At 40.1% G+C, this 25,071-nt stretch overlaps 1 protein-coding gene across 2 annotated transcripts in view; it reads right to left on the reverse strand.

The window, feature by feature from the left end:
* The window catches only part of TMEM131 (transmembrane protein 131), a 3,850,119-nt gene that overhangs the window by 73,171 nt on the left and 3,751,877 nt on the right, over window positions 1–25,071 (reverse strand). For both annotated transcript variants that reach the window (XM_044072169.1, XM_044072168.1), the window contains exon 40: window positions 11,033–11,196. In XM_044072169.1, the coding sequence (XP_043928104.1) occupies window positions 11,033–11,196 (164 nt within the window). The remainder of the gene's footprint in view (window positions 1–11,032; window positions 11,197–25,071) is intronic.

Raw genomic sequence — 25,071 nt, forward strand, 5'->3', positions numbered from 1 at the left:
CAGCATCAAAACCACATTGCAAAGAATGCTTACCCACCTGTTCAGAAACATGTACTAAATCTTGCAACTCTTTACAATCAATACCTACTGCCAGAGCATCAACCTTAGACTTCAATTGTGAAAGGAGATAGTTTTGATATTTCAACATGTGAAACTGGCAATTCAAAGCCCTCATAGCAAGAGTGGAAGAAGTATAAACTTTCTTTCCCCATCTATCCAAGGCCCTAGCCTCTTTGTCTGCAGGAACCGAATTCTTTACAACAGAAGCCTTAACACCTTTAGGCCCCTGGCTAACAGTTTCTGGGTCTGCCCTAGGACTCTTAAAAAGATACTTATGAGCTTCAGGCACCCTGTAATACCTATCCGGCTTAACAGGAGCAGGAGGCAAAGAATCAGGATTAAGAGAAGCCTCAGAAAAACATCTTCCACTACATCCAAAACAGGAGGTATAGCCAAAGGCCTATGCTGGGGTAAAACAAAAATTCCCTAAGCCTTTTCCTGAATCAGAGAAGTCTTGACCTTCCCACTTAAAATGCTCCCTCATGGAATGAAGAGTTTCTGAAAAAGAAAAATCCTCAGGAGGAGAAGCAGAAGGAGTAGAATCATCCACATCAGAATCAGAATAAGGAGAGTAGACTGAAACATCTGAAGCCTGCTCAAAACCCCCAGCTCAGGCTCCATCCTAGGTCTCTTATCAGGAGGCATAGAACCCCTAATCAAAGTAATCAAATCTTCTGCCATTTTAAGCATATGCTTCTTGGGCACAGTTCCTGAAGAGCTAGGGTAACACCAACTGAAGCTAAACCTGGCCTGCCCTGGGAGAAGCCTTTGAAACAGAAGGAGGGGCCTAGCCACCCTAGGAAGGGAAACCTGAGAAGCCCCTCAGCCTGACTTGCCTCCTGAGAGGCCACATCTTGCAATAATAAAGTCTCACCCTGGGAACACAAAGAAACCTCCGAGCCACCGCCTCTACGACACCTCTAAAGAACCGGGCGTCCGTACAGGCGGTTCTTCTAGCCTAGGCTTAACTGCTTTGTCCTCGCTTCTTCCAAAGACTAACCTTGCACAATCCAACCTTCTCTTTATAGTGCGTTTATTAAATCTAGCACAAGAGCGACAACCAACAACGTTGTGCTCAGGCCCTAAGCAAGGAATACACAAAGTATGATAATCTCTATGTATCTGTTTCCCACAAGAAATGCAATTATTGACTTTTTCTGACATCCGTAAATCACTGAGGCAAGAAAAAACTAAAATATTAACTTTGAACTCGGTCTGAAACTTGAAATCGAAAAATCTCAGAGCACTTGCAGTGCTGCTTCTGCATCGGACCATGCGGCAAAAGACTGAGGATATGCTGATGTCAGTCAAATGACCGAGGACAGCAGACTACCCAAGTGTAAGGACTGCAGCAATGTGAGATGAAGAACATCTTACATGTGAGCTTAGGCAGAGTGCCGAGTTAGATATCCAAGATCAAAATGCTCTCAGTCTCTTGTCAGAAATAGTATTTAAACATTACTAATAAACATGTGTGATGGGTCCCTCCCAAATTACATCATGTTGAGACTTGGGTTTTCCTAGGCAAACAAACTGCATTATTTAGCAATCTAACACCTGCTCAGAAACTTACAATACAAGACATTTCACATGTATACTCTAAGAGAAACCAGAGCAATAAAGCACATTCCACATCTAAATTCTGGTCATAAACTTTAGCTTTAAAACAATGGGCATGAAACCTTCATCCAGACTCACTGGAGCCTAATTCTAACATTAAAGGGTCACAACATGCTTCACTGGGCCAGTAGAGTGCAATGTTGTCACATATTTTACAGTTCCACATTTCACAGTATTCTACACTCAAGAAAACATGCCTGTATTTCTACACTTATTTACAAATGCCAGAATTATATATCAAAATCTATTTGACTAAGCTGGCAGCCTTCGCCCATCTCTCCCCAATCGTCACATCTCCCCCCCCCCCGGAGAACTCAAGCAAGTTTTTCAAGTGCCCCTAGAGAAACAACGCTTGAGTGTGTCAGGTTTATCTGGGTGTACCTCACCCCATTCCGTCTTGACAGCCCATCTGCATTGGCATTGCTATTCCCACTGCGGTGCTGCACTAACATATATGCTTGCAACCCCAGACTCCATCTTAGCAACTTGGCATTTTGCTGACTGGCTCTGCTTAACCATGTTAGAGGGCTGTGATCTGTCATCACAGTGAATTTTCTTCCATACAGATAAGGCTGAAGTTTTTGTAGTGCCCACACTATGGCTAGACATTCCTTTTCTACCGCTGGATAGCATTCCTCCCTGGGTTGGAGCCTATGACTGAGATAAACCACTTTGTGCTCTTCTCCCTCTGAAGAAATCTGGCTAAGTACAGCTCCCACCCCATAGTTTGAAGCATCCACCTGCGCAACAAAGTCTTTGCTGTAGACTGGACTGGCTAACACAGGGGGTCCTCCCAAAGCTTCCTTAAGCTTCTGAAATGCCTGCTCACATGCTGGGGCCCACACTACCTTATCTGGACTGTTCTTCCTCGTCAGGTCTGTGAGGGGAGCAGCTATGGTGCTATAATTGAGAACAAACTTTCTGTAGTACCTTGCTGTCCCTAAGAAGGCAGGTTCTGGTCTTACCTTACCACTTCCCACTCTATGTCCTAGGTAGAGACCTCTGCCATACCCACCTGACATTTGCTTGGCTTAATGGTCAACCCTGCCCTCTGTAGTCTGCCCAGCACCTCACTGACATGCTAAAGGTGCTCTTGCCAGGAATGGCTGTAGATAGCAATATCATCCATGTAAGCAAGGGCAAACCCTCCTGCTCCTGCTAAGATATGATCTACCAGCTTCTGGAAAGTCGCTGGGGCATTCTTCATCCCAAATGGCATCTTTGTGAACTCATACAAGCCAAAAGGAGTCACAAAGGCTGACTTCTCTTTAGCACTGGGAGTCAAGGGCACTTGCTAGTAACCCTTGGTAAGATCAATGGTTGTAAGATACTTAGCCCCACCCAGCTGCTCTACTGCCTCATCTGTCTTAGGCATGGGGTAAACATCTGACTCTGTGTGACTATTTAATTTCTTGTAATCCACACAGAACATGTTGCTGCCATCCTTCCTTGGCACCAAGGGACTGTTGGACTCTTGAATCACCCCTAGTTCCAACATCTCCTGTACTTCTTCCCTCAGAGTCTGTTTAACTCTCTCAGGCACCCTACATGGGGCCTGCCTGATAGGCCTTAGGGGTCCAGTATCCACCCGGTGCTGCACCAGGTGGGTGCTCCCTGGTTTCCCAGTGAACATGTCCCCAAATTCCTGCAACACTGCTCGGATTTCTCATACCTGGGTAGGAGATAGCTGCTGGGACACTGCTATCCCTTCCACTGAGGTGTCAGCCCGAGCCTCACTGAGGAGATCAGTCCCCAGATCTCCCTCAGACTCTTCCTGCAATCTACTGCAAATGCTCAGCACAAGGGCCGCCCTATCATGGTAAGGTTTCATCATGTTAATATGGTACAATCTGGGCCCCTGCCATCTGCCTAGCACTACCACCATGTACTTAACATCACTTACCCTTCTTACCACCTTGTAGGGTCCCTCCCAAGCTGCCTGCAACGTATTGTGTCTGACATCAATGAGAACCATCACCTGCTGCCCTACAGCATACTCTCTAGCACGAGCATTCCTGTCATACCACACCTTTTTCTGTTGTTGGGCTTCTGCTAGGTTCTCCTGGGCCAGGCCCATGAGTTCCTTGAGCCTTGTCCTGAGGTTCAGGACATATGCCACAACAGACTCCTTGTGAGACTCACACTCACGTCCCACTCATCTCAAATTAAATCTAGAGGTCCACTCACCCTATGCCCATACAGCAACTCAAAGGGTGAAAAACCTGTGGATTCCTGGGGAACCTCTCTGTAAGCAAATAACAGATGAGGCAAATATTTGTCCCACTCCCTCTTAAACTGATTTGCAAATGCCCATAGCATGAACTTGATTGTAGAGTTTAACCTCTCAAAAAGACCATTAGTCTGGGGATGGTAGGGGGTGGTCTTCATGTGCTTCACCCCACAGAACTTCCAGAGACAAGCCAGCAGGTCTGACATAAAATTGGTACCTCTGTCAGACAGTATTTCCTTTGGGAAACCTACCCTGCTGAAAATCTCTAGCAAAGCATTTGCCACCTTCTCAGTCTCAATGGAGGACAAAGCCACTGCCTCAGGGTATCATGTAGCATAATCTACAATCACTAGAATGTACATTTTCCCTGTGGAACTTGGGGTACTCAGAGGACCCACAATATCCATAGCTACCCTCTGAAATGGCTCCTCAATCACAGGGCAAAGGCATCAAAGGAGCTCTCACCTTGTCTCCCGCCTTGACTAACTTTTGGCACTGCTCACAGGTCCTGCAGTACCCTGTTGCATCTCTGGAAATTCCAGGCCAATAGATGTTTTGCATAATACACCTCTTTGTACGTTTTATGCCCATATGACCAGCAAAGGGAATATCATGGGCAATGGCTAGAAGCGCCACACGGTAAGATCTAGGCACTACCAACTGCTGTACTCTCACACCTTCTAGCCCTCCCCTCAGGGGTCCACTCTCTGTACAGTAACCCTTTGTTCCAGTATACAGATTCCCCCTTCCCTTGAGAATCAGGTGCCTCCCTAGCTATCTGCCTCAGGCCTTGCAATGCATGGTCTGACAGCTGAGCCTGTCTCAAGTCTCTCCTTGTAACTCTTCCCAGCTCCCCTTCCACAGGAAGTCTGGCATCCTCTGACAGCGGTGCCTCACTGTCAGCCTGGGTACTACTACTCACCTCTACCTTTGCAGTTACCCTGTCCAAGGGAACATCAGTACCCACAAGTAGCTGTGGCTCACATTCAGTCTCACTGCTACAGTGTAGCTCACTCCCTGAAGTAACCACCTCAGCAGTCCTTGGCTGCAAGTATGCAGTCTGTCTGGGTCTCCCCCAGGCTACCAGACCCACATGCTTGTCTCCTAGCCTCACTGCATGTAACTGCATAAGTACATAGTACTGCCTCATCCAAATCCTTCCCTCTCAGGACATCTGCAGGATGGTAGTTCCATACCCCTGTTGTCTCAAGACAACCTACTGTTGGCATTTTGTCTTTCCCACTTACTGGCTCCCTCACCTTTGGTTCCCCACCTTGCCTCCGTGGACATCTATATGCCACATGGACCCACTGGTTGCATTCAAAACCTTTAACCCTAGCTCCTGGACATGTAACTGGACTAGTGGCTTCCCCTGCTACTGGCAGATTCTGTTGGAGCAGTCTGTGCTGCCCACCATGGGTTCCTTTATCCCATGAGCAGTACTGGGGGTCCCTTTCCTGTGCAGGGCTGCCCTACTTGCTAGGTATAGGTCTCCCTTCTGCACCAACTCCTCTGAAGTAGCACACTGTCTATCAGCTAACCAGATCCTCATGTCCTCAGGCAAAATGCTAAGGGCTTGTTCCCTTACCAAAAGGTCTGCCAGCCTTTCAAAAGTGGTGACCTGACATCCACTCACCCAGCAATGAAAATAAGTGCTCAGTTCAGCAACATATTCACATACATTTTCATCTGCCTTGTGTCTATGCTCACGAAAGTTTTTCCTATACATTTCAGGTGTTAGCTTAAAACATTCCAAGACGTGTCTTTTTACAGCAGTATAATCAAAACAGTCAGTGTCATGCATTTTTGCTAAAGAAGTTACAGCTTTACCATGGAGTAAGAGGGTCAGGAACTGTACCCAGAGCCCTTGGTCAACTTCATACTGTTTACATACCTGCTCAAACATATGAATGAAGCTATCAAAATTATCCCCCTCTTTAAACTGTGGATGAAATTTACTGACCTTTTGTGCTTCTGTGGTCCAGTTACTCCCTTCCTCATTACCTCCATGACTCTGGCGAAGAGTCAGTATTTCCCTATCATGCCTCCTCTGCCATTCATTTTAATCAGCTTGTAGACTCCTCATTTTCTCTGCTGCTTCTAGTTCCATACGCCTGGCCTCCAACTCAAGTCTCTTTAGATCTAGCTAGATTTTTAAGTCCACTGCAGAAAGGATGAGTTGTCCATTCTCCAAGGATTTCTCCACTGTCAATCTGATTGTCCTCCAGGCTGCTGTTTTCTGATGCAGCTGTAACCAAGGCTGCAATCAGGTCTGATTTAGTCAGGTTTCCATGCACCAGTCCCCTAGCCTGGCACGTCTCGGCCAGCTGGCTCCTTGTCAGCTTTCCATACTCTTCTGCTGACATGCTGCCTACTTACCCTGACTAACACTAAGCTAACAAAAGAAATAAAACAATTGTGATCTGAACTCTGAGTATACACTGCATGGCTGTTTTAGACTACAAAACACTTTTAGAGATCACTGTAAATAAGCTATAGGAATTCGTTCTACCCACACCACTACAAGCCAATTCTATTTGACTAGGCTGGCAGCCTTCGCCCATCTCTCCCCAATCTTCACAGATACATTTATGCATAATCTTCGATTTGTACTGAATATACTTGATGAATTAATGTATATCAATTATATACACATTTATATCAGTTTTTTTCCATATTTTCATAATCTGATATATTCAGTTGGTGGTCTCAAGATTTCAGAATATCCATCTTTCACGATTCACATATGTAATATTTTGTATTGATTTTTATTGAGTTTGAAATTTTTATGTTTAAGTTTTTAAAGAAATTGGTGGTAGATGTTGCAGTCTTAGTTTATTAATTGATAGTGCAATTAGCACTGACCTAGCTTTCACCATGGACTGTAGAGTGGTAGTAGTATTAAGATCACATTGTTCCATTCGTGGCTTAACGTCTATGTTAGATATGTACATTCATTTACTTGTATGTGGTTTTAGAAATTAGAGTTTTTTATGCATATATATATATATATATATATATATATATATATATATATACACATACATATATATAAAGGAGCGTTACAGAATCTTGAAAGCCCAAAATCCTGAAGACCAAAATCCTGAAAGTTCAAAATACTGAAAACTCAAAATCCTGAAAACACACAGGATACCAACACTTACTATATTCCAGCACAAGTACATACATAAAAAAATAAAACACAAACTATATTACTGTTCTACAAGTATAAGCAGGGAGGCAAGCCCCCCTGCACCTGCAGGCCCCCACACCCCCTGCTACTTTAATATATCAACTCCAAGATTGCACTTAGTGTAGTGAAGTGCAATCTCGGAGTTGATATATATATAAGTAGCAGGGGCTATGGGGGGCGCAGCCCCCCCTGCATATAGTTGAAGGGTAATATGTTTCTGTATGTACTTGTACTGCAATATAGTAAGTGTTGGTATCCTGTGTGTTTTCAGGATTTTTGAGTTTTCAGGATTTTGGGCTTTCAGGATTCTGTAGTGCTCATATATATATATATATATATATATATATATATATATATATATGTAAATATATTACACACACACACACACATATATATATATATATATATATATATATATATATATATATATATATATATATATATATATATATGACCACTACTAAATCCCAAAAACCCAAACAACCGACGTCCAAAATCCAGAGACCAAATACCCAAAACACTAAGATACCGAAACATCAAAACCGCAAAATTCAAACTACCAAAACCTACACTCAACATACACTACAGACATACACACACCTTCCCCCAGAACACAAACACAACTACAGACACCCCCCTATTTAAATGTTCTAACTTCAATGTCACACTACATACACAAACATACGAAACACCACCACACACCTACATTTTCCTCATGCACACACATCACAGTCACAACACACGCTTACACACTAAACCCCAAACCAACACATTTAAACAAATACTTACCTGACCTTCCATCATACCGCAACACCAGAAGCGCAAATGTCAAACTCCCGATCATCGGGATTTTGAAATTCGCGCTTCTGGTGTTTCGGTAATTATGGGTTTTGGCTATATAGTCTCGAAAGTTTGAAATTTGGTATTTCAAACTTTTGAGATTATGTAGTGATCCCACATATATATATGGTTTTGGTTAGTTTAATGTGAACGTCTCTGCTCAGAGCTTTAATGCACAAAGAATCTGAAATTGCAGCGCAAACAGTTTGGTATAGGTGCTTTTGGACTTTTTTTTTTTTGTATGAGATCGCGGATTGGCTATTTATGTGAGAGCATTTCTAACTGATAGTTTATGGCCTGTTTCTGTCTGTCCGCTATTTTTAGTTATAATGTTTATGCAGTTATTTGATCCACAGCAATGTATTTATAGGACCTTTATTCAATATTTGCACTTTATTCATTTAGTCTTTGAGGTATTTATTTTAGACATCTGTTTCTGAATAAATGCTCTCTTTCTCATGCATCCGTTGAGATATTAAGCCTGAGAGTTTAGCTTGTCTTCTGACTTATGATTGGTTCAGTTTTTGATTTTAGGAGCTTTACTGGACATTAGTTAACCTATGCAGGAATGTCCAGCTCCATCTTGTTTTCAGGTGGTTTCATTCCTCCGCCTTAGGTTTTAATTTCTACATCTTTAATCCACATCACCTATTCTAATCCTCATCCAAGAAATTCATAATTTTGAACGGAATGCAAACTGTAGTTGAGTAATGAACTTTGTGTTAATGTTTTATTTACTTCTTTTTGTATTATGGCATCTACTGGCTAGTTCCTAACCAATAAGGAATAATGTCTACAGTTTCACTTTGTTTAGTTCCTTGGTTATTAATTTAATAAGGGGGAAGCATCCAAACTGCAAGTTTCTTGATTCTGTTTAATGACAATGAATGGCCTATTTCTATTAGCTTAGCAATGATTATTATTCTCCCACTGTTTGAGCATACATATGTTTTGACCAGATCTTCTTTCTACCATCGAGACTTACTACTATGGATATTGGATATGGGTGATCCCCACTGGCTATTATTGCTGTTCAAGGGAGTGTATTGGCTAATTTTTAATCAATAAGGGACTAATGTTACTTGTGCTCTTTCCTAATAGTGTTGTTCTTTATTTATACATCTTTATTTAATAACTGTATTTTTTATACAATGCTAACTGCATTTTCTACATCTAGACATCTGCAGCTTTTTGCTATTTAACCTGTATAGTTTTCAATACTGAGGACAATACCTTACGCTATTTTAGTTTCAGCATTCTATTGTTTAGTGTTTTTACTTCTGTGCACGTTCTAAGTATTTAATTATTGGCTACTCTTTATATGTAAGTTACCTTTAATGTAGATAGTGCTAGAACTAAGATTATGAGTTTTATTCCAATGGAGTTAGGTATGCTAACTGGTTTAATTAATTGCATGAACTTTTGAATTCATGATTTTTATTATGTGATTTTACTGATGTAGTGCAATGAATTAAGAGCGTCCTTGGTTGTTTGCTACATATGAATGTCATTATCTAGCGTACTGGATAATTCTGAATGTAGGCTTTTTGGTCACAAGGACTTTTTGGACTCCTATTGGATGTATAGAGATTTCATCATTTTAGATTCATTCTATTGACTATTTAGCCGTGCTGTTGCATATCATTAGGAGTTTGTTTGTTTAAATAACAGTCTTTGCTTTGTGTAATTAGGTCTGAAGGAAGACTGTTAAGTCCAAAAGTGCTTATCTTCTCAGTTAAAGGACTTTTCCCTCGACCTGGTGGAGACACGGAGTAATATTTCATTTTTTATATATATATATATATATATATATATATATATATATATATATATATATATATATATATATATATATATATATATATATATATATATATATATATATTTTCATAAATGCTTACTGAATATGCATACATATATAAAACATACTGTGTGTGTGTGTATATATATATGGTTCCACTTCAAAAGATCGTAAACTCATAAAATCTAATTTCAAAACAGCGACACCATAAGATCGAAAATTCAAAACATCTAAAACTCGTAACATTGAAGCTCACATCATCAAAAACTACAAAGCAAATATAAATAACACCCCCTCCACCTATAACACCACCAAATGAAAAAACACACTTTTTACTACATTTCTGCAGGAGGCATATATATGCACACACACACACATATATATATATATATATATATATATATATATATATATATATAATGCACACAAAGTGTGACAATATGACTTCTTTTGCTCATCAACATATAACAGTGTGACATCATTAGTGTGTGTTGCTATTCTTTTTTTTTTTTTGCTGCGCTGCAAAATGTCCCTGTCCATTTGTTCATGACTTAAAAAAGAAATAGAGGGAACATTGCTGTGGGAAGGACCTGCTCCTGAAAAAAATGCTTTGTTAACAAGTCATGTTCACTTTGTATATATTTCTAGAATTCCAGATTTCAGTACCACACTTTACAATGGATGCGGGGTGCAAAGCATGGCATTTGATAAGTTGGTCCCTGACAAAGGGGACTACAATCAATTTATGCAATCCTACATTATTACTTGATGAGTATCTTGCTAATAAAACTTGCAATGTCCATGACAACTCAGTGTCATATAAAGATTCTCGCAATTACAGCAAAAATGTTGTCCAAAAATGGACAGAATTTTTGTAAGGACTTGAACTTCACCATTAAGAACTACATTTGCTTTCCCTGCCATAAATCAAAATTTAAAGTCAGTGCACTACTAAATATGTTAGTAAATGCAGAGTTCTACAACAGGCGTAACTTTGTGAATGTGGGTTTTGGGGCCTAAGGAGGGGTAGGCAGAATGATCAACCAGCATTATGCTGAAAAACCTCATCTCATAAAGAAATGATTTATCTGGAGAAGTTGAAGGATTCCCAAGGACCACATCAGGTGTTCCACATTATATTTTATATTTAATCTGCTATAGCATATTTAAAATCTACTGGATAAGAGTTTTGACTGTTATCCATCTTAAATGTCTGGAAGCAGTTCTTGTAGAATGAAAATATTGACCTAAAACAAGCAAACAAAAAAAGCATTCAGTGGATACTTACTGCAGCTGGATGAGTTGGAGAACCTGAGCCTGCAGGCCAAGGAGTGAGAGGCTCAGATGAGGGTTTGTCCCACAGTGGTGAAGGTAAGGGATCAAATTCACTCCAGCTTCGATGAGAATCTTGACTGTAGGATGGCTTGGAAAGACCAAGAGTACCTAAAACAGCTGTAACAGAAGACGGACAAAAATTAAGTTTTCTTGGCAGTAATCCTTTATCTGTATCCTTTTTAATACCCACGAACAACTAGACCTTCAAGGTCACTCAAGTAGGACACAGTTTTTATACACATTTTTGCTTCGTCTCTAGTCCTTAAAAGTCCCTTCATCAGCCAGTATCTTTGGCCCTTCAACAACCACGACACACAAGTTTTGGACTTAATGCCAATGCTGCTAGTGCGGTTACATGACGACAGTGGATGTCCGACTCAACCAGTGCATTTGAGGACCTAAGTGAACTAGAGTGGGGAGGGGGCTTATGCAGTATCACAAAAAAGGTAGACAAGGAACATGCCTGTAGAAAACAACAATGAACATGATTACTACATGTACTGAAGTTAATTATGGGCTCTAATTTTCTGACATTTAGTCTTTGCATACCCTGCCAATAATGAAAGTCTTCAGAAGACAGTTTAGATTTTTTCCTGTGATGGAACTCCCACAGACTTGGACTGACTTTTTGTAATTTTTTCATGAAGTATTTAATTTGGGGTTCTGCAGCCTAAACTCATTAGTCTTACAACAGCTTTATTTAATGTTTAACAATGCTTCATGTTTGCAAGCTGAAAAAAATACAGGAGGTCCCGAACTTTCTTCTGATTACAACATTGACTATTTCTGCTCAAATGTGCAGAAGTGCCACTCTGTAATGAAAACACTGTTGTTGCTATCATAAATTGACTTGAAAAACAGTGAACTGTATTACCTGTATGCTTAAAAGATTTGATATGTGGCCTGGTGGCACATGTTAATATCGATTGGACTTTATGTAACAGCACTAATCCTTCCTCTCATATTAACCTCCATGGCTTCTCACAGGCTATAAACACTCCTACTAGAATAAACAAATATAATAAAAAAAAACATCTTAGACTGGATTCTTACAAATTGTCCACAACAAAAATATTCAATAGGAACCCTTCCAGATGACCTTAGTGACCACTCTCTCATATATATTATCAGAAATAAAACATGCTTTAACATTCCCTATATAGTTAGGACCATCCGTAGCAAAAAACACTTTAACCAAGAACTCTTTCTAACTGAACTCTACCATTGTAACTGGTCTCCCCTAAAGTCTCTCCCTATAGGTGAAGCTGTTAATTACTTTAACCTTCCTAGCAATCCTAGAACAACATGCCCCAACCCGTTCCATAAGAATGAAAAATAAACCAGCCCCATGGCTCTCAAATCATACTAGGAAACTTATCCACAATAGAAACAAATCTTGTACTAAATGGCGGTCCACAAAGAACTCAACTGATCACCAAAACTTTAGACAACAAAGAAATATTACAAAAAAAGCTATCCTACAAGACAAAAAGAACTTTTATATACAACTTCAGAAAACATCACTCAAACAACCACAAAAATTCTGGTCTACTACTAACTCACTTCTATCCCCAGGCAGAGTTGAATCACCCAACCCATTAGGCTCTAACCCAGACTGTACAATTCAAACAGCCAATGCCTTCAACTCTTTCTTTACTACCACTATACTTAATTTAGCTAATCAGCAAAATCCAGATACATCTAACCTGCCCAAACCTAACTTCACTCCTCCTCCTTTTCACCTAGAACCAATACCTACCTCTTATATCTCCTCTCTACTCCAAAAACTAAAACCTAACACTCCCTCAGCTGACCAACTACCAGTCGGATACCTCAAAATAGGAGCCAAAGCCATTGCCTACCCAGTCTCTATATTAATCAATAGATCCTTAACAGAAGGCCTAATCCCATCAATTTGGAAAATCTCCTACATTATTCCTCTCCACAAAGGTGGAGACTCTACTGAATTTTCTAACTTCCGTCCCATTGCTCTACTCTCCCCACTAGCCAAAATTATGGAGAAATATATCCATAAACAACTTATTACCCATCTACTTCAACATCAGCTCCTGGCTAACTGTCAGCATGGATTTCGGCCATTTCATAGTACCACCACAGCCTTACTATCCTTTACTAGCTGCATCAACAATAATCGTAACAATAATATTTTATCCTCTGCTTTCTTCGTGGATCTATCTAAAGCCTTTGACATGGTTAATCATCAACTTCTCCTCTACATACTGAAGTCCCTCTCCTTCGAACATCCTACCATGAACTGGTTCACATCCTATCTGGACAACCGAAAACAAGCCATTCTCTGGCAAAACCATCTTTCTGACCTTCTTCCTACCTCTCTAGGTGTCCCACAAGGCTCTATTTTAGGGCCACTATTGTTTTCCATCTTCATAAATGACCTTCATCTCTCCATTCTGCAGTCTATTTGTATCCAATATGCTGATGACTCCACTATCATTTGCTCTGCCTCATCTCAAACTGATCTTCATTCTCACACTCAAAAAGCCTTCTCTACTATAGAAAAATGGTTCTCTAACCACTGTCTTCCCTTAACCCTAAAAAAACTAAATTGCTGCTCTTCAACCCATCTCACCTATCACCCCCTCTCCATTTCACACTTACATCTGAAGATGGTACCGTTATCTCTCCAGACCCCACTACCAAACTACTAGGAATTACTATTGACAATCAACTTAAGTTTGATTATCACATAAATTCTACAATTAAATCTACTAATAAAAAACTTGGTTCCCTCTACCGCATTAAACCCTTCCTGACACCAACAACTAGAACCACAATAGCCAGAACTCACTTAATCTCTACCCTGTTATATGCTTCCCCCATATACACAAATCTTTCCAAACATAATCTTAACAATCTGTCTAGATCATACAATAATATTGCAATATTTGCCACCAACTCTCCTTTTAGGACCCATCACTGTCAGAATCTAAAACAGCTAGGCTGGCTTGAATTACCACTACTATTACAATTTAATCAACTCACAATTGCCCACAAAGCCCTTTACCAACCTAGTAACACCCCAATTCTCTCGACCCTTATAAGACCTTATAATAACCTGAAGAATCTGTGCTCTGCCAACAAAATGTTGATACACATTTCCTTCTCAAATAACTTAGCAGGCAAATCTCTATTTTCAAACACAGTGGGTAAAATATGGAATCAACTACCAAACGATCTGACCACCCTCTCCTCTCTCCCATTATTTAAAACCAAACTAAAACTCTTTCTCTCTAATCACTGGTTATGCTCTTGTAATAACCCAGACTAACTATCTTTACTTTTCTTTTACAAAATACCTGACGCTAACATATTTCTACTCCCTACCTTATATCTTTACTACTTTCATTGATTATTACTAGTCCCTCCCTTTAGTCTCTACACTCCCTTCTCCTGTAATCATCCATCCTATTAACCTTTTCCTTCTGTCTTATTACTACTTCTGTTAACTCAAGAACTTGTACTCTATATAATGTCACTGTCTAACGATGCTTTCCTTTCTTTATCGTAATATGTTGTTTTTGAAATGTTAAGTGCTTCAAATGTAATGTTCAAATGCTATGTAATGTTTTTCTATATTTTATTATGTTGTATAACTGGAGCTTTTCTCCCCGGACCTCCACTGAAAATGGATATGTATCCAGTTGGACTAACCCGGTAAACAAAAGAAAATAAATAAATGTTCGGCTGTACTAGAACCAGTGCATATAAATTTCACCTAATAAAAAGTAAGAAAAGTGTGTGTGTTTGAATGATTGGCTCCTGCAGGGTTTTTTCATACATGCTGTAAACTGATACACCTTAGTAATGCTCTGCGATAAGGATAAAGGTTTACTCTGGAGATAGTGGACATATGCAGTCATTTTTGGTGGATACCCAGCAAAAACTAACCCAACACAAACAACCAGATGAGAGACACTACACTATTAAGCTGCACTAGCAAAATCATTTACAATGTATTCCAGTATGTTCAAGGTATTTGACAGTATGCATTATACATTTTAGTCAATGCACAGCATGCTACACAGACCAAATTGTATATGTCTGCATATTTTGACAAATGATAGACTTCAGCAAATATTGACATCCTATTCAATCGATCAGAGACTACAGTTTGGGTATATGTGAGTGCACATACTATGTGTGTGTGTCTGTGTATGTATTAAACAAAACTGTTACATCATTCAGCTGTGCAGCAACAATACCACAAGGAACTGTTATGGACAAATGCTAATAGAAAGGTAAGCACATTAACAATTATAATGAAATGGCTAAACTGTGTAGAAGAGGAAAATAAGCAGATGTTACAAAGCAGCTGAATACAAGGTGGCTAAGAAACTTTAGATAATAGATAAAAAAATAAAAGTGAGAATTTTGCAGCAGCAGATTTTTTTTTTGTACTGGTTATTAGATAGTTACATACCCGCAGCAGGGCTACTCATCCAGTATTGTGAACCTTGGCTCTAGATAGTCTCTTTGAAGTGACACCCTGGCCCCATATGCAAAAATGGAAAAAAGGGGTTATGTATGTATGTATGTACGGATGGGATCGCTACACAATCTGAAGACTGGAAGTTTAAACTGTACAAAATCAATAAATGATGTACATTAGTAAAGTGAAACTTTACTGTGTTTGCCACATTTTCTAACCCTTTCACACACTTCTGTTTAATTAACAACAAATGGACATTGAACTGTAGGACTCTACTGCCATTTCAACTATATTTGATTTAATTTTATCTACTGACCTATAAATGCCACTGTAATTATCTGGTTTCCACTCTGGACATACAGCAAGTCTATAACTACCTCTCTAATTTCCTAAATCTCTAGTTGTGAATAGAGCAGCTAGTTTGTACACTGAGTGGCTAGTTTGTATGCTGAGAAGCACCTGCCCCTCGAGCTTGACCCCAGGCACCTTTAAGCAGTCTTGAGAGTAATCTACTCTCCTACTGCAACTAAGCTAGTAGGCGGTCAACCTACCTTGTAGTACCCCTATAAAATACGCAACCAGGATCCAAAGTCATAGACATGGACTTGGGCTTCCCTGCTGTCTTCACAGCTGGCCTGTTGGATACTGGCATCCTGAGCCAATGCAGTAACTGCCTCATGTACAGTGACAACCACTTAATCCTCAAACATATGAATAATGTATGTGACAGATGCAGTTACACAACGTCTTTGGAGGCAAGTCTGTTGCCTACATGCACATACAATACCAAGCAGGTTGTCAGTAGCACACACGACACCTACCGCACATAATACAGACCAGTCACACAGAGGCACATATGCTGGATGGTAAATGAGATAAGACATACCTCCCATACAGACCAGTCACACAGAAGCACATATGCTGGATGTTAAATGAGATGAGACATACCTCCCATACAGACCAGTCACACAGAAGCACATATGCTGGATGTTAAATGAGATGAGACATACCTCCCATACAGACCAGTCACACAGAAGCACATATGCTGGATGTTAAATGAGATGAGACATACCTCCCTGGACTATATGAAGAGAGACATGAATGAGTTCTCTATGCATCCCAGGATGGTACGAACCTAGCATTGAGCAGCATTATATGAACAGAAAATAACTGACTTCAACAATTGGCTTAAATTATGGTGTCACTCGAAGGGGATACAATATCTGTCAGCCTTGGAGGACATGGTTGGCAAACCATGCTGCTTTGTCAGGGATGGTCTGCACTTTTACCTCCTGGGATCTCGAATAATGGCTAAAACATTTTCCACCTCCATGTTGCCTTTTTTTAAACACTACCAACCAGATAAACCTCCTGACACAGATGTACCAAACCAGGAAAATCAGAAGGTATTATTGCTCAGTGTTATGAGTGTGAACAAGAAATGCCACTCCTTGCAGGCTTTCCTCACATTGGAGGATGTAGACATCTGTGGAGTCAAAGAGACATGGTTTAAAGCTACAGACAGCACCCTGGCACTGCAGGGTTACAATGCCTTCCACACATTTAGACAAGCTACTTCACAAGTGTCTCTACATACATTAAAAATAAACACATCTCAAGGCTGGTCCAGCAGCACAACAGGCATGTGCTCCTTCACTTCCAAATCACCATAAATACGGTCTCACACCATATACTTGCATGATATAGGCTCCACTATGATCCAGGAAAACCACAACACTTACTTAAATGCACTTGACAAACCCCCTGTCCAACAAAACATCGTATTCATGAGAGATTTCAACTACACCCAATATAAACTGGGAATCATACATAACCCCCAACATACAGGCTCAGTGATACCTGGGCTTTGTAAACACCAAGTCGTTGGATGATCTAGTTTATACACTCACTAATGGCTCAAATATATTCCATCTGGTCTTCAAAAACAAGACAGAACTCTGCACTTCCCCAGTGCAATGCCCTCACTAATAAGGTCATGCATAAAGCTGTCTCCTTTGAGGTAAATGTGAAACCAGGGACACCTAAAAACCCTAGAACATTTAATAATTACTCCAAGGCAAACATTCCACTATCAAGTGACACTTTAAATAAATTTCAAGCTATCTAACACTTAGAATACTGCTGCCTGTGCAGAAACGTTCACAGGACCCCTATAGAACCACATCAACAGCTGCACAGAAACTGCTGTGCCTGACCAAAATAAGTGCAAGGTGGCACAAAAAACAAGCTTCTTGGTGGAACTCCAAGATTTATAGGCTATACATTAAAAGGATTAAACTCATGGTAAAACTAAGATGGGGCAATACCCAGAAAGGTAAAAGCTCTCTCATCAACTTAAACAAACAACTCAGGGGGTTAGTGAAGTCAGCCAGGTCAAGGATAACCACAAGGATTTTTCAACTATGTCCAAAACCTCAAAAGGCAATACATAGCAGTGTACCAAGTTAATTATAAATGGTGCCACCTACACAAAAACAGACGATATAGGTAATCACCCGGCTAACAAATTTGGCTCAAATATTACCGCTCACCCCCACCCCTGGATATTCCTCAGGAAATTCTGACAACTGTCTTGCCCCCAATCTTCACTATAACACATCCTCAAGGTGCTCCCCAAGGTCAAGATCACTGACATGACGGGTCCTGACAGTATCCCAGGAAGCCTACTTAATAGCATGAAACATGAACTATCAATCTAACCAGAATCTCTATTTAACCACAACCTCCAAATAGACTTCATAACTGCCACTCATCCTTCTCTAACATAGATGACAAGCAGGCGGGGGGTATTTCATTTAGATGCTTTAATACACAGAAACACATTGGGATGGATAGCAGCATCATAAAATATAAACAAAGTAGTTAACAGACCGACCTTGCATACATACATACATGTTTACATCTCAACAGCAACTACAAAATGGCAGTCATGCTCACATGTGCTTAGTATTTATACACTTGTGCAAGCCCTTGAATAGCTTCTTAAAGGTACTTACACACACATTGATCTACATCCTCCCTATTAAAAACATTGACATTTGTAAAACTAACATTAGAGTTAGACATGCATTACTATAGACATTAAAAACAAAACACAATGTTCATGTCCAAGTTGCCATGTATCTGTTACAGGGTTTAGAGATGCGACCATATCACGTAACATAATCTAGATCAAACTTAGCAACAGGGGCAGTCTTCGGTGAACAACGTGCATCAGGAACTTCTGGATTCATCACAGGAATGGGAATGTCCTCTGGAACTTCCTCTGGAATTGGAACACTGAACAACTCACTCTGAAATAGAGTCTCTTTCTCACAGGCTATGTGCTGTGGTATAGGCTCGGACACCGGTACTAAATGCTACCAATTCCACCTAAAGTCTGCTCCTTGTGATTCCATAATGTATGATCTCAGCTCTGGTTAAGTACTCTTCATGACACCAATCCGATCATAGCCTTTGGATGCCTGCATCCTTACCACTTTTCCTTCTCGTAATGACTTGAGCGATTCGCTGGTTTTATCATAGCAGGACTTCAGGATTAAACGCTTCCTCAACAGATTTGTTTTCATTGACCTGTTTTTCTTGACACATGGAACCAACAATTGACTGCTGATTGGTAATCTGGTTCTAGTTTGTCTCTACAGAAGTCTCTGAGCAAATGAACCAAGATGTTTATCACAAGGAACTTTTCTGAGAGTCAAGAGATTCAGGAAAATATCACTATTACCTCGTTCTGACTTATCTAGTAACTGTTTTGTACTTTGAACTGCATGTTCTGCCAAAACATTTGACTGCAGGTACTTAGGGATACTTGTGACATGAGTAAAGTCCCATTCTTCAGTAAATCTTTTGAACTGTTGGCTTGTAAACTGTGTGCCATTGTCAGAAATCACTTTGTGCAGACTACCATGTACTGCAAAATGAAGCTTCATCTTATTAATGACAGTACTGGATGCTAGGCTGGGGAGTAGGTCAATCTCGAACCAATTGGAGTAAGCGTCTACTAACACAAAATAACGTTGACCATTCCACTCGAAGATGTCGGTGGCTACTGTTGACCAAGGTAGTTCTGGAATCTGGTTTAGCTGAAGTGGGTCTTTCTGTTGATGTGGCTTGGTACTATTGCACACGGAACAAGATGAAAGTGCTCTTGCAATGTCTTGTGACATAGAAGGCCAAAATATTAGCTCTCTCGCCCTTCTTTTGGTTGAGTTAGTTCCTGGGTGGCCACAATGCAAGATAGTAATGTACTCTTGTTGCGAGGATTTTGAAACAATTACTTTTGGGCCTTTCTTAATGATACCATTGTCAGATGAAATCTCATTTCTGTATGGAAAATAATGCTCCACTTCTTGAGGTAAACTGGATTGCTTTGACGGCCATCCTTGATAAAGTGATTGAGCATCTGTAAAACTGGATCTGTAGCTGTTTGATCCCTCAGCTCACCAAGACGTGTGGAAGAAATATTTCTGACTGCCATGACTTCAAAATCAAGGTTCTCATTCTCATGCTTTTCAGTGGTGTTTCTGGGTGATCTGGACAAGGTATCAGCAAGATAAAGAAGTTTGCCTTTCTTTCAGACAAGAGTGGAATTATACTTTTGCAATCTCAGCATCATATATTGCAATCTGGCTGCAGCTGAATGCATAGGCTTTTTCAAGATAGTGACTAATGGTTGGTGGTCTGTTTCTATCTCGATAGGGTCTACCATAATCATGGAACTTTGAACATGCAAACCTAATTGCCAAAAGCTGTTTCTTACTTGGGGCATACTGCATCTCAATTTGGGTAAGAGTTCTCGATGCATAGGCAAGAGGTTGATCCTCTTGTAAAATGACTGCACCAAGACCAAACTTCAAAGCATCACAGGAAAGCGTAACTGGTTTATGAACATTTTAGTATCTGAGAGTTGGTGGACTAACAATTCTCTGTTTCAGGACATCAAATGCTCTTTGGTGTTGCTCTAAAACCAGGATACATCTTTACTTGTCAGCTCTCTAACCGGTGCTGAAAGTTGGCTCAAGTCTGGAATGAACTTGCCTAGGTAGTTGACCATGCCAAGAAATCATTGCAGGGCTTTAACATTGTCTGGAGCTGGCATCTCAAGAATGGCTGTTTGCTTAGAAGGGCCTGGTCATAGGTCTGTATTAGTAAATAAATGACCAACATAAGTAACTTCTTGTAGCCTGAGCTTGCATTTCTGTGGATTGAGCTAAAGATTCACTTGATGTGCCCTTTCTAGAACTTTTCTGAGGTTTCTTCAGCTTCACCATTATCTCCTACTAGTATGTCTACTATAATAGCACAAGGATACTCAGAAAACTTTACTCCATTGTACGCTGAAAGACTTCACTTGTAGAATTTATTCCAAATGGCATTCTCAAAAGTCTGTACTTGCCAAATGGAGTACTGAAAGTAGTGAGCAATGAGAGTTTTTGTCAATGTGAATTTACCAAAATGAACTCTTTGCATCTAAGACAGGAAAAACAGTGGCAATACATATTTTGATGTCATCTGAACTTTTCTTATGAGCTACCACTATGGAAGATACCCACTCAGCTACAGTTGCGACTGGACAAATCACACCTTGTCGCACCATTTTATCTACCTCGGCTTTGACTCTGTCCTGCACGGCTATTGGAACTTTACATGCTGGCCTGATAACTGAACTGACCTCTAAGTCTAACTTCACGGAGTACACAACTGGAAGTTTGCCTTCGAAAAGATGAGCATAAGTAGAAAAAATGTACTGGGAAAATTGAAGTAGTGGTCTTTTAAGCTGACTTGGTGGACTTCCTTATCAAATGAAAGCAGTCCCATTTTCAAACTGTCTCTGAGTCCTAACAATGACTGCATGTGGCTCTTGATCACATAGAATAACAAGTTGTAGCATCTTCCAGCAGAGTAACATGAAAGCGCTACTGAGCCTTCAGTCTGAATTTCTTCACATCCATAAGCAACAAGCTTTGCACGCCTTGTCAAATCAAGCCTTTCACCATGATACACTAGCAAATGCTTCTGCTGACATAACTTGATGACTTGAAACCCGTGTCAACTTTGAGCTCTATGGGTTTGCCATTTATCTGAATAGTACAAAATACTTCATTCTTTGCCCTTAAATCTACTGCACTGACTGTTTCATGAAACAGTGACACACCATCCACATAATGAGTAGGGCTGCAGCTCTCTAATTGATCAACTTCTTTCTTAAAGTTCCCTTTTAATGACAGAATGTGGGCCTACTGATTTACAAAACCTTTTGAAATGATTCCACTTATTGCATTTGTGGCATTGCTGACTAAAAGCTAAATATTTTCCCTTTTAGATTCATGACTTCCATCACAATTACGACACTTTGCAATGAAACTTGGTTGGGACCCATGCTTTTAGTTTGCTGACTCACTCTTATGCTTCACTGAGAATGTGCAAACTCTGGAATTTGCTGGAAAGTTCTGGGGTTTACCAGTGAGTGCTGCTGGGGCTACATTTGCTGCCATGTGCTTGGGCCTATTTCTTTTAATCACATGCTGCACACTATCAACATGAGCTTAATAACTGTGCCTTCTAGAGCTATTCTCGTTTATAAGCATGTTTGCGTGCTTTTCTGTGAGCTCATATAGCTGACAAATCTCAATGGCCTTACTCAAAATTAAATCACTGTCATGAAGCAAAATCTTTCGCACAGCATCATCTTTTACACCACACACAAGTCTGTCCTTTATCAACTCATCCTTTAAATCACCAGATCTGCATGTTTTAGTTTTATTCCCCATGTCAGTTATATATGCTGCAAAAGTTTTACCAGGCTTTTGATCCTGTGTGTAAAATAAGTGCCGCTCCATTGTAACATTTGTGTGGGAGTTGCACACTTCTCTAAATTTACATTTTAAGCACTCTGGGTCCTCCCTTGACTCAGCCAGTACAATATGACTGTTTCCCTCTCTCCTGTATAGACAGCAGGTACATACACAAATGAACGTTCCCTTTCAGTGATTTCTGACCCAGCTATATTAAGCAAAATAAATGCCTTTGTACAGTCATCTTTATCAGAAAATGCAGGCTGTATGAAAATGCTGTATTCTTGCTCAAACACTCTCCACTTCTCGGCAATATTATTGAAAAACACAAGTTCACTGGGTTTTCGAAATCCATCTGCCATGTCCACAAAGTATGTACAAACACACTGCAAATATGGCCCTTATGTACGAACAAACTGTTCTGTGAGCTTGTAATAACATTCAGATGTACAATAAACTCTTCAAAATACTGTACTTTGCGAAATATGCCCTGAAATGGCTGTATTTACTGAAATATGCCCTGTAATGGCTGTATTTTGTGAAATAACTTTACTGTAATACTGCACAAACATAAGAACACTTTACACACTTCTGATAACTCAGATATCTTTGATTAATAATATTCACTAGGCATGTATTGAAAAATGTGGCAGTTTCCCTTTATTTTATTTGTTTTATGCAATTCAGAGTTTATTTCAAACATTTTCCATAGTAATTTTAATATTTTTATCAATATTGTACATATTGGTTTATGCGAATGTCATTTAGAATGTTCTGTATGCCTTGTTTCATATTTTGTGAATAAGAAATAGTGATGAGCAAGTTTTAATATCTGAAATTAGTTTCTGACCTGTTTTGTGAAGTATGAATATTGTAGTAATGATTCACGCCTGTACATTTCACCAGTTCCAAGCAAGTGCCTTAAGTTGTTTTAGCCATGTCACCTGTTAACATCATGTCCTTTAGACTTGCCTCTTCTGACACCGTGTCCTTTTAGACATGCCACTTCTGATATCATGTCCCTTTAAACATTGCCACGTCTGATATCATGTCGCTCGTCCTTCTCTGACATAGATGACAAGCAGGTGGGGTACTTCGTTTAGATGCTTTAATACATAGGAACACATCAGGATGGCTAGCAACATCATAAAATATAAACAAACTAGTAGATAGACCTTAAATACATACAAGGGTATGGAGACTATAATTCTGGATATCATAGATGATGACATAGTTAACCTATAAACACTGGAAAGCAGCCAGTTCGGGTTTGCCAAAGGCAAGTCTTGCCTGCTAAACCTGGTGGACTTCTCTGAGAAGATTACTAAAGCAATGGATGGAGGTACATCAGTACATATTGCCTACCTCAGCCTGGCCAAGGCATTTGACCCAATATCCCATTCAGGCATTAAAAAGCTCACTACATTAGGTATTAACCTATATGTCACCTGTTGTATAGCCAGCTGGCTCAATGACAGGACCCAAGAAGTTATAATAGGGAATCTACCTTTTCAAAAAGGCTGGTTACTAGTGGGGTTCTCCTTGGGTCAGTCCTGAGGTCAGTGCTGTTTGGCATCTACTTCTCTGAAGTTAAAGCTAATGTCATGGGCCTCTGGCTCAGCAAGTTTACAGACGATTGCAAACTGGGAGTGGTCACTGACCCCCACCCCCATCCCTGAAGATACTAATGCCCTCCAGGAACACCTGACACAGACTAATAATTAGTGCCAGAGTCATGGCCTAAAACTCAGTACTGAGAAGTGCATCACAGTACCTTTCAACAGGACAGCCAACCCTGCAAACTACCACATTGATAACTCACTCAGAGTAGACCTTCAGTGTCAGGGACTTGAGAAAACATCTAGGTAAAGATTTAGCATTCAACTAACATGTTTCTACTGTGGTGAGGAAATCATTCCATGCACAAAAATTATAACTAAAGGTATGGCATCTAGGTCTAATCAAGTTATTGTCCCACTGTATTCTGTCCTCATAAGACCTATCATTGAGTACAATGCCCCTTCAGTACTGTACCTTACGAAGCATATGCAGCAATTGGAGTAGCCACAGAAATTTCTCACAAAAAGAATACAAAGGGTCAAAAGCAAGTCCTTTACAGACCACATCAAATCGTAGTCTCTATATTCAGTTTCCTACAGGCTGCTGAGAGGTGGACTTATGCTTAGCCTACAAACCTTCATCAGATCCAGGGGGCTAAACCTCACCAGCAACATAAACATGACATGCTCTAGGGATTGCTGTGTGTGCCAGAGGCTCCCTCTTCTCTGCAAAAGGCTTCCCATCCATGTGAAGATGACTTCTTTCCTGCACTTACTCAAGCAAAACCCTGAACCATTGGACAGGGAACTGCAAAGATAGCCCTGGTCTGCCACCCATGTCTCTACTAGAGACAGAAAGCCTGGAATTGTTTGTCTACCTAAGAATACACACCCTCAGGACTTTCCAAACTGGCTGCACACTGATCCATGGCTTAATTTTGTCTATCCCAGTATGAAAAAAGAAATTCTAACACAAGGGTCAGGAAGTCTGTTAACTTTTCGCAAATTCAGTTATTGACTAGTAAGTACACTGTCTGGAAGCCAGCAAAGAAGAACCTGAGAAAGCCTGAAAGAAAATCAGCTAGAAAAGGTGATGAGAAAACACTGACTGGGAAGAATCCTGAAGCTGTTCGGCAAAAAGGAGTTC

This window comes from Protopterus annectens, chromosome 5.part0 (genome assembly GCF_019279795.1).
Source record: "Protopterus annectens isolate FY-2018-M chromosome 5.part0, PAN1.0, whole genome shotgun sequence".
Lineage (NCBI taxonomy): Eukaryota > Metazoa > Chordata > Ceratodontiformes > Protopteridae > Protopterus > Protopterus annectens.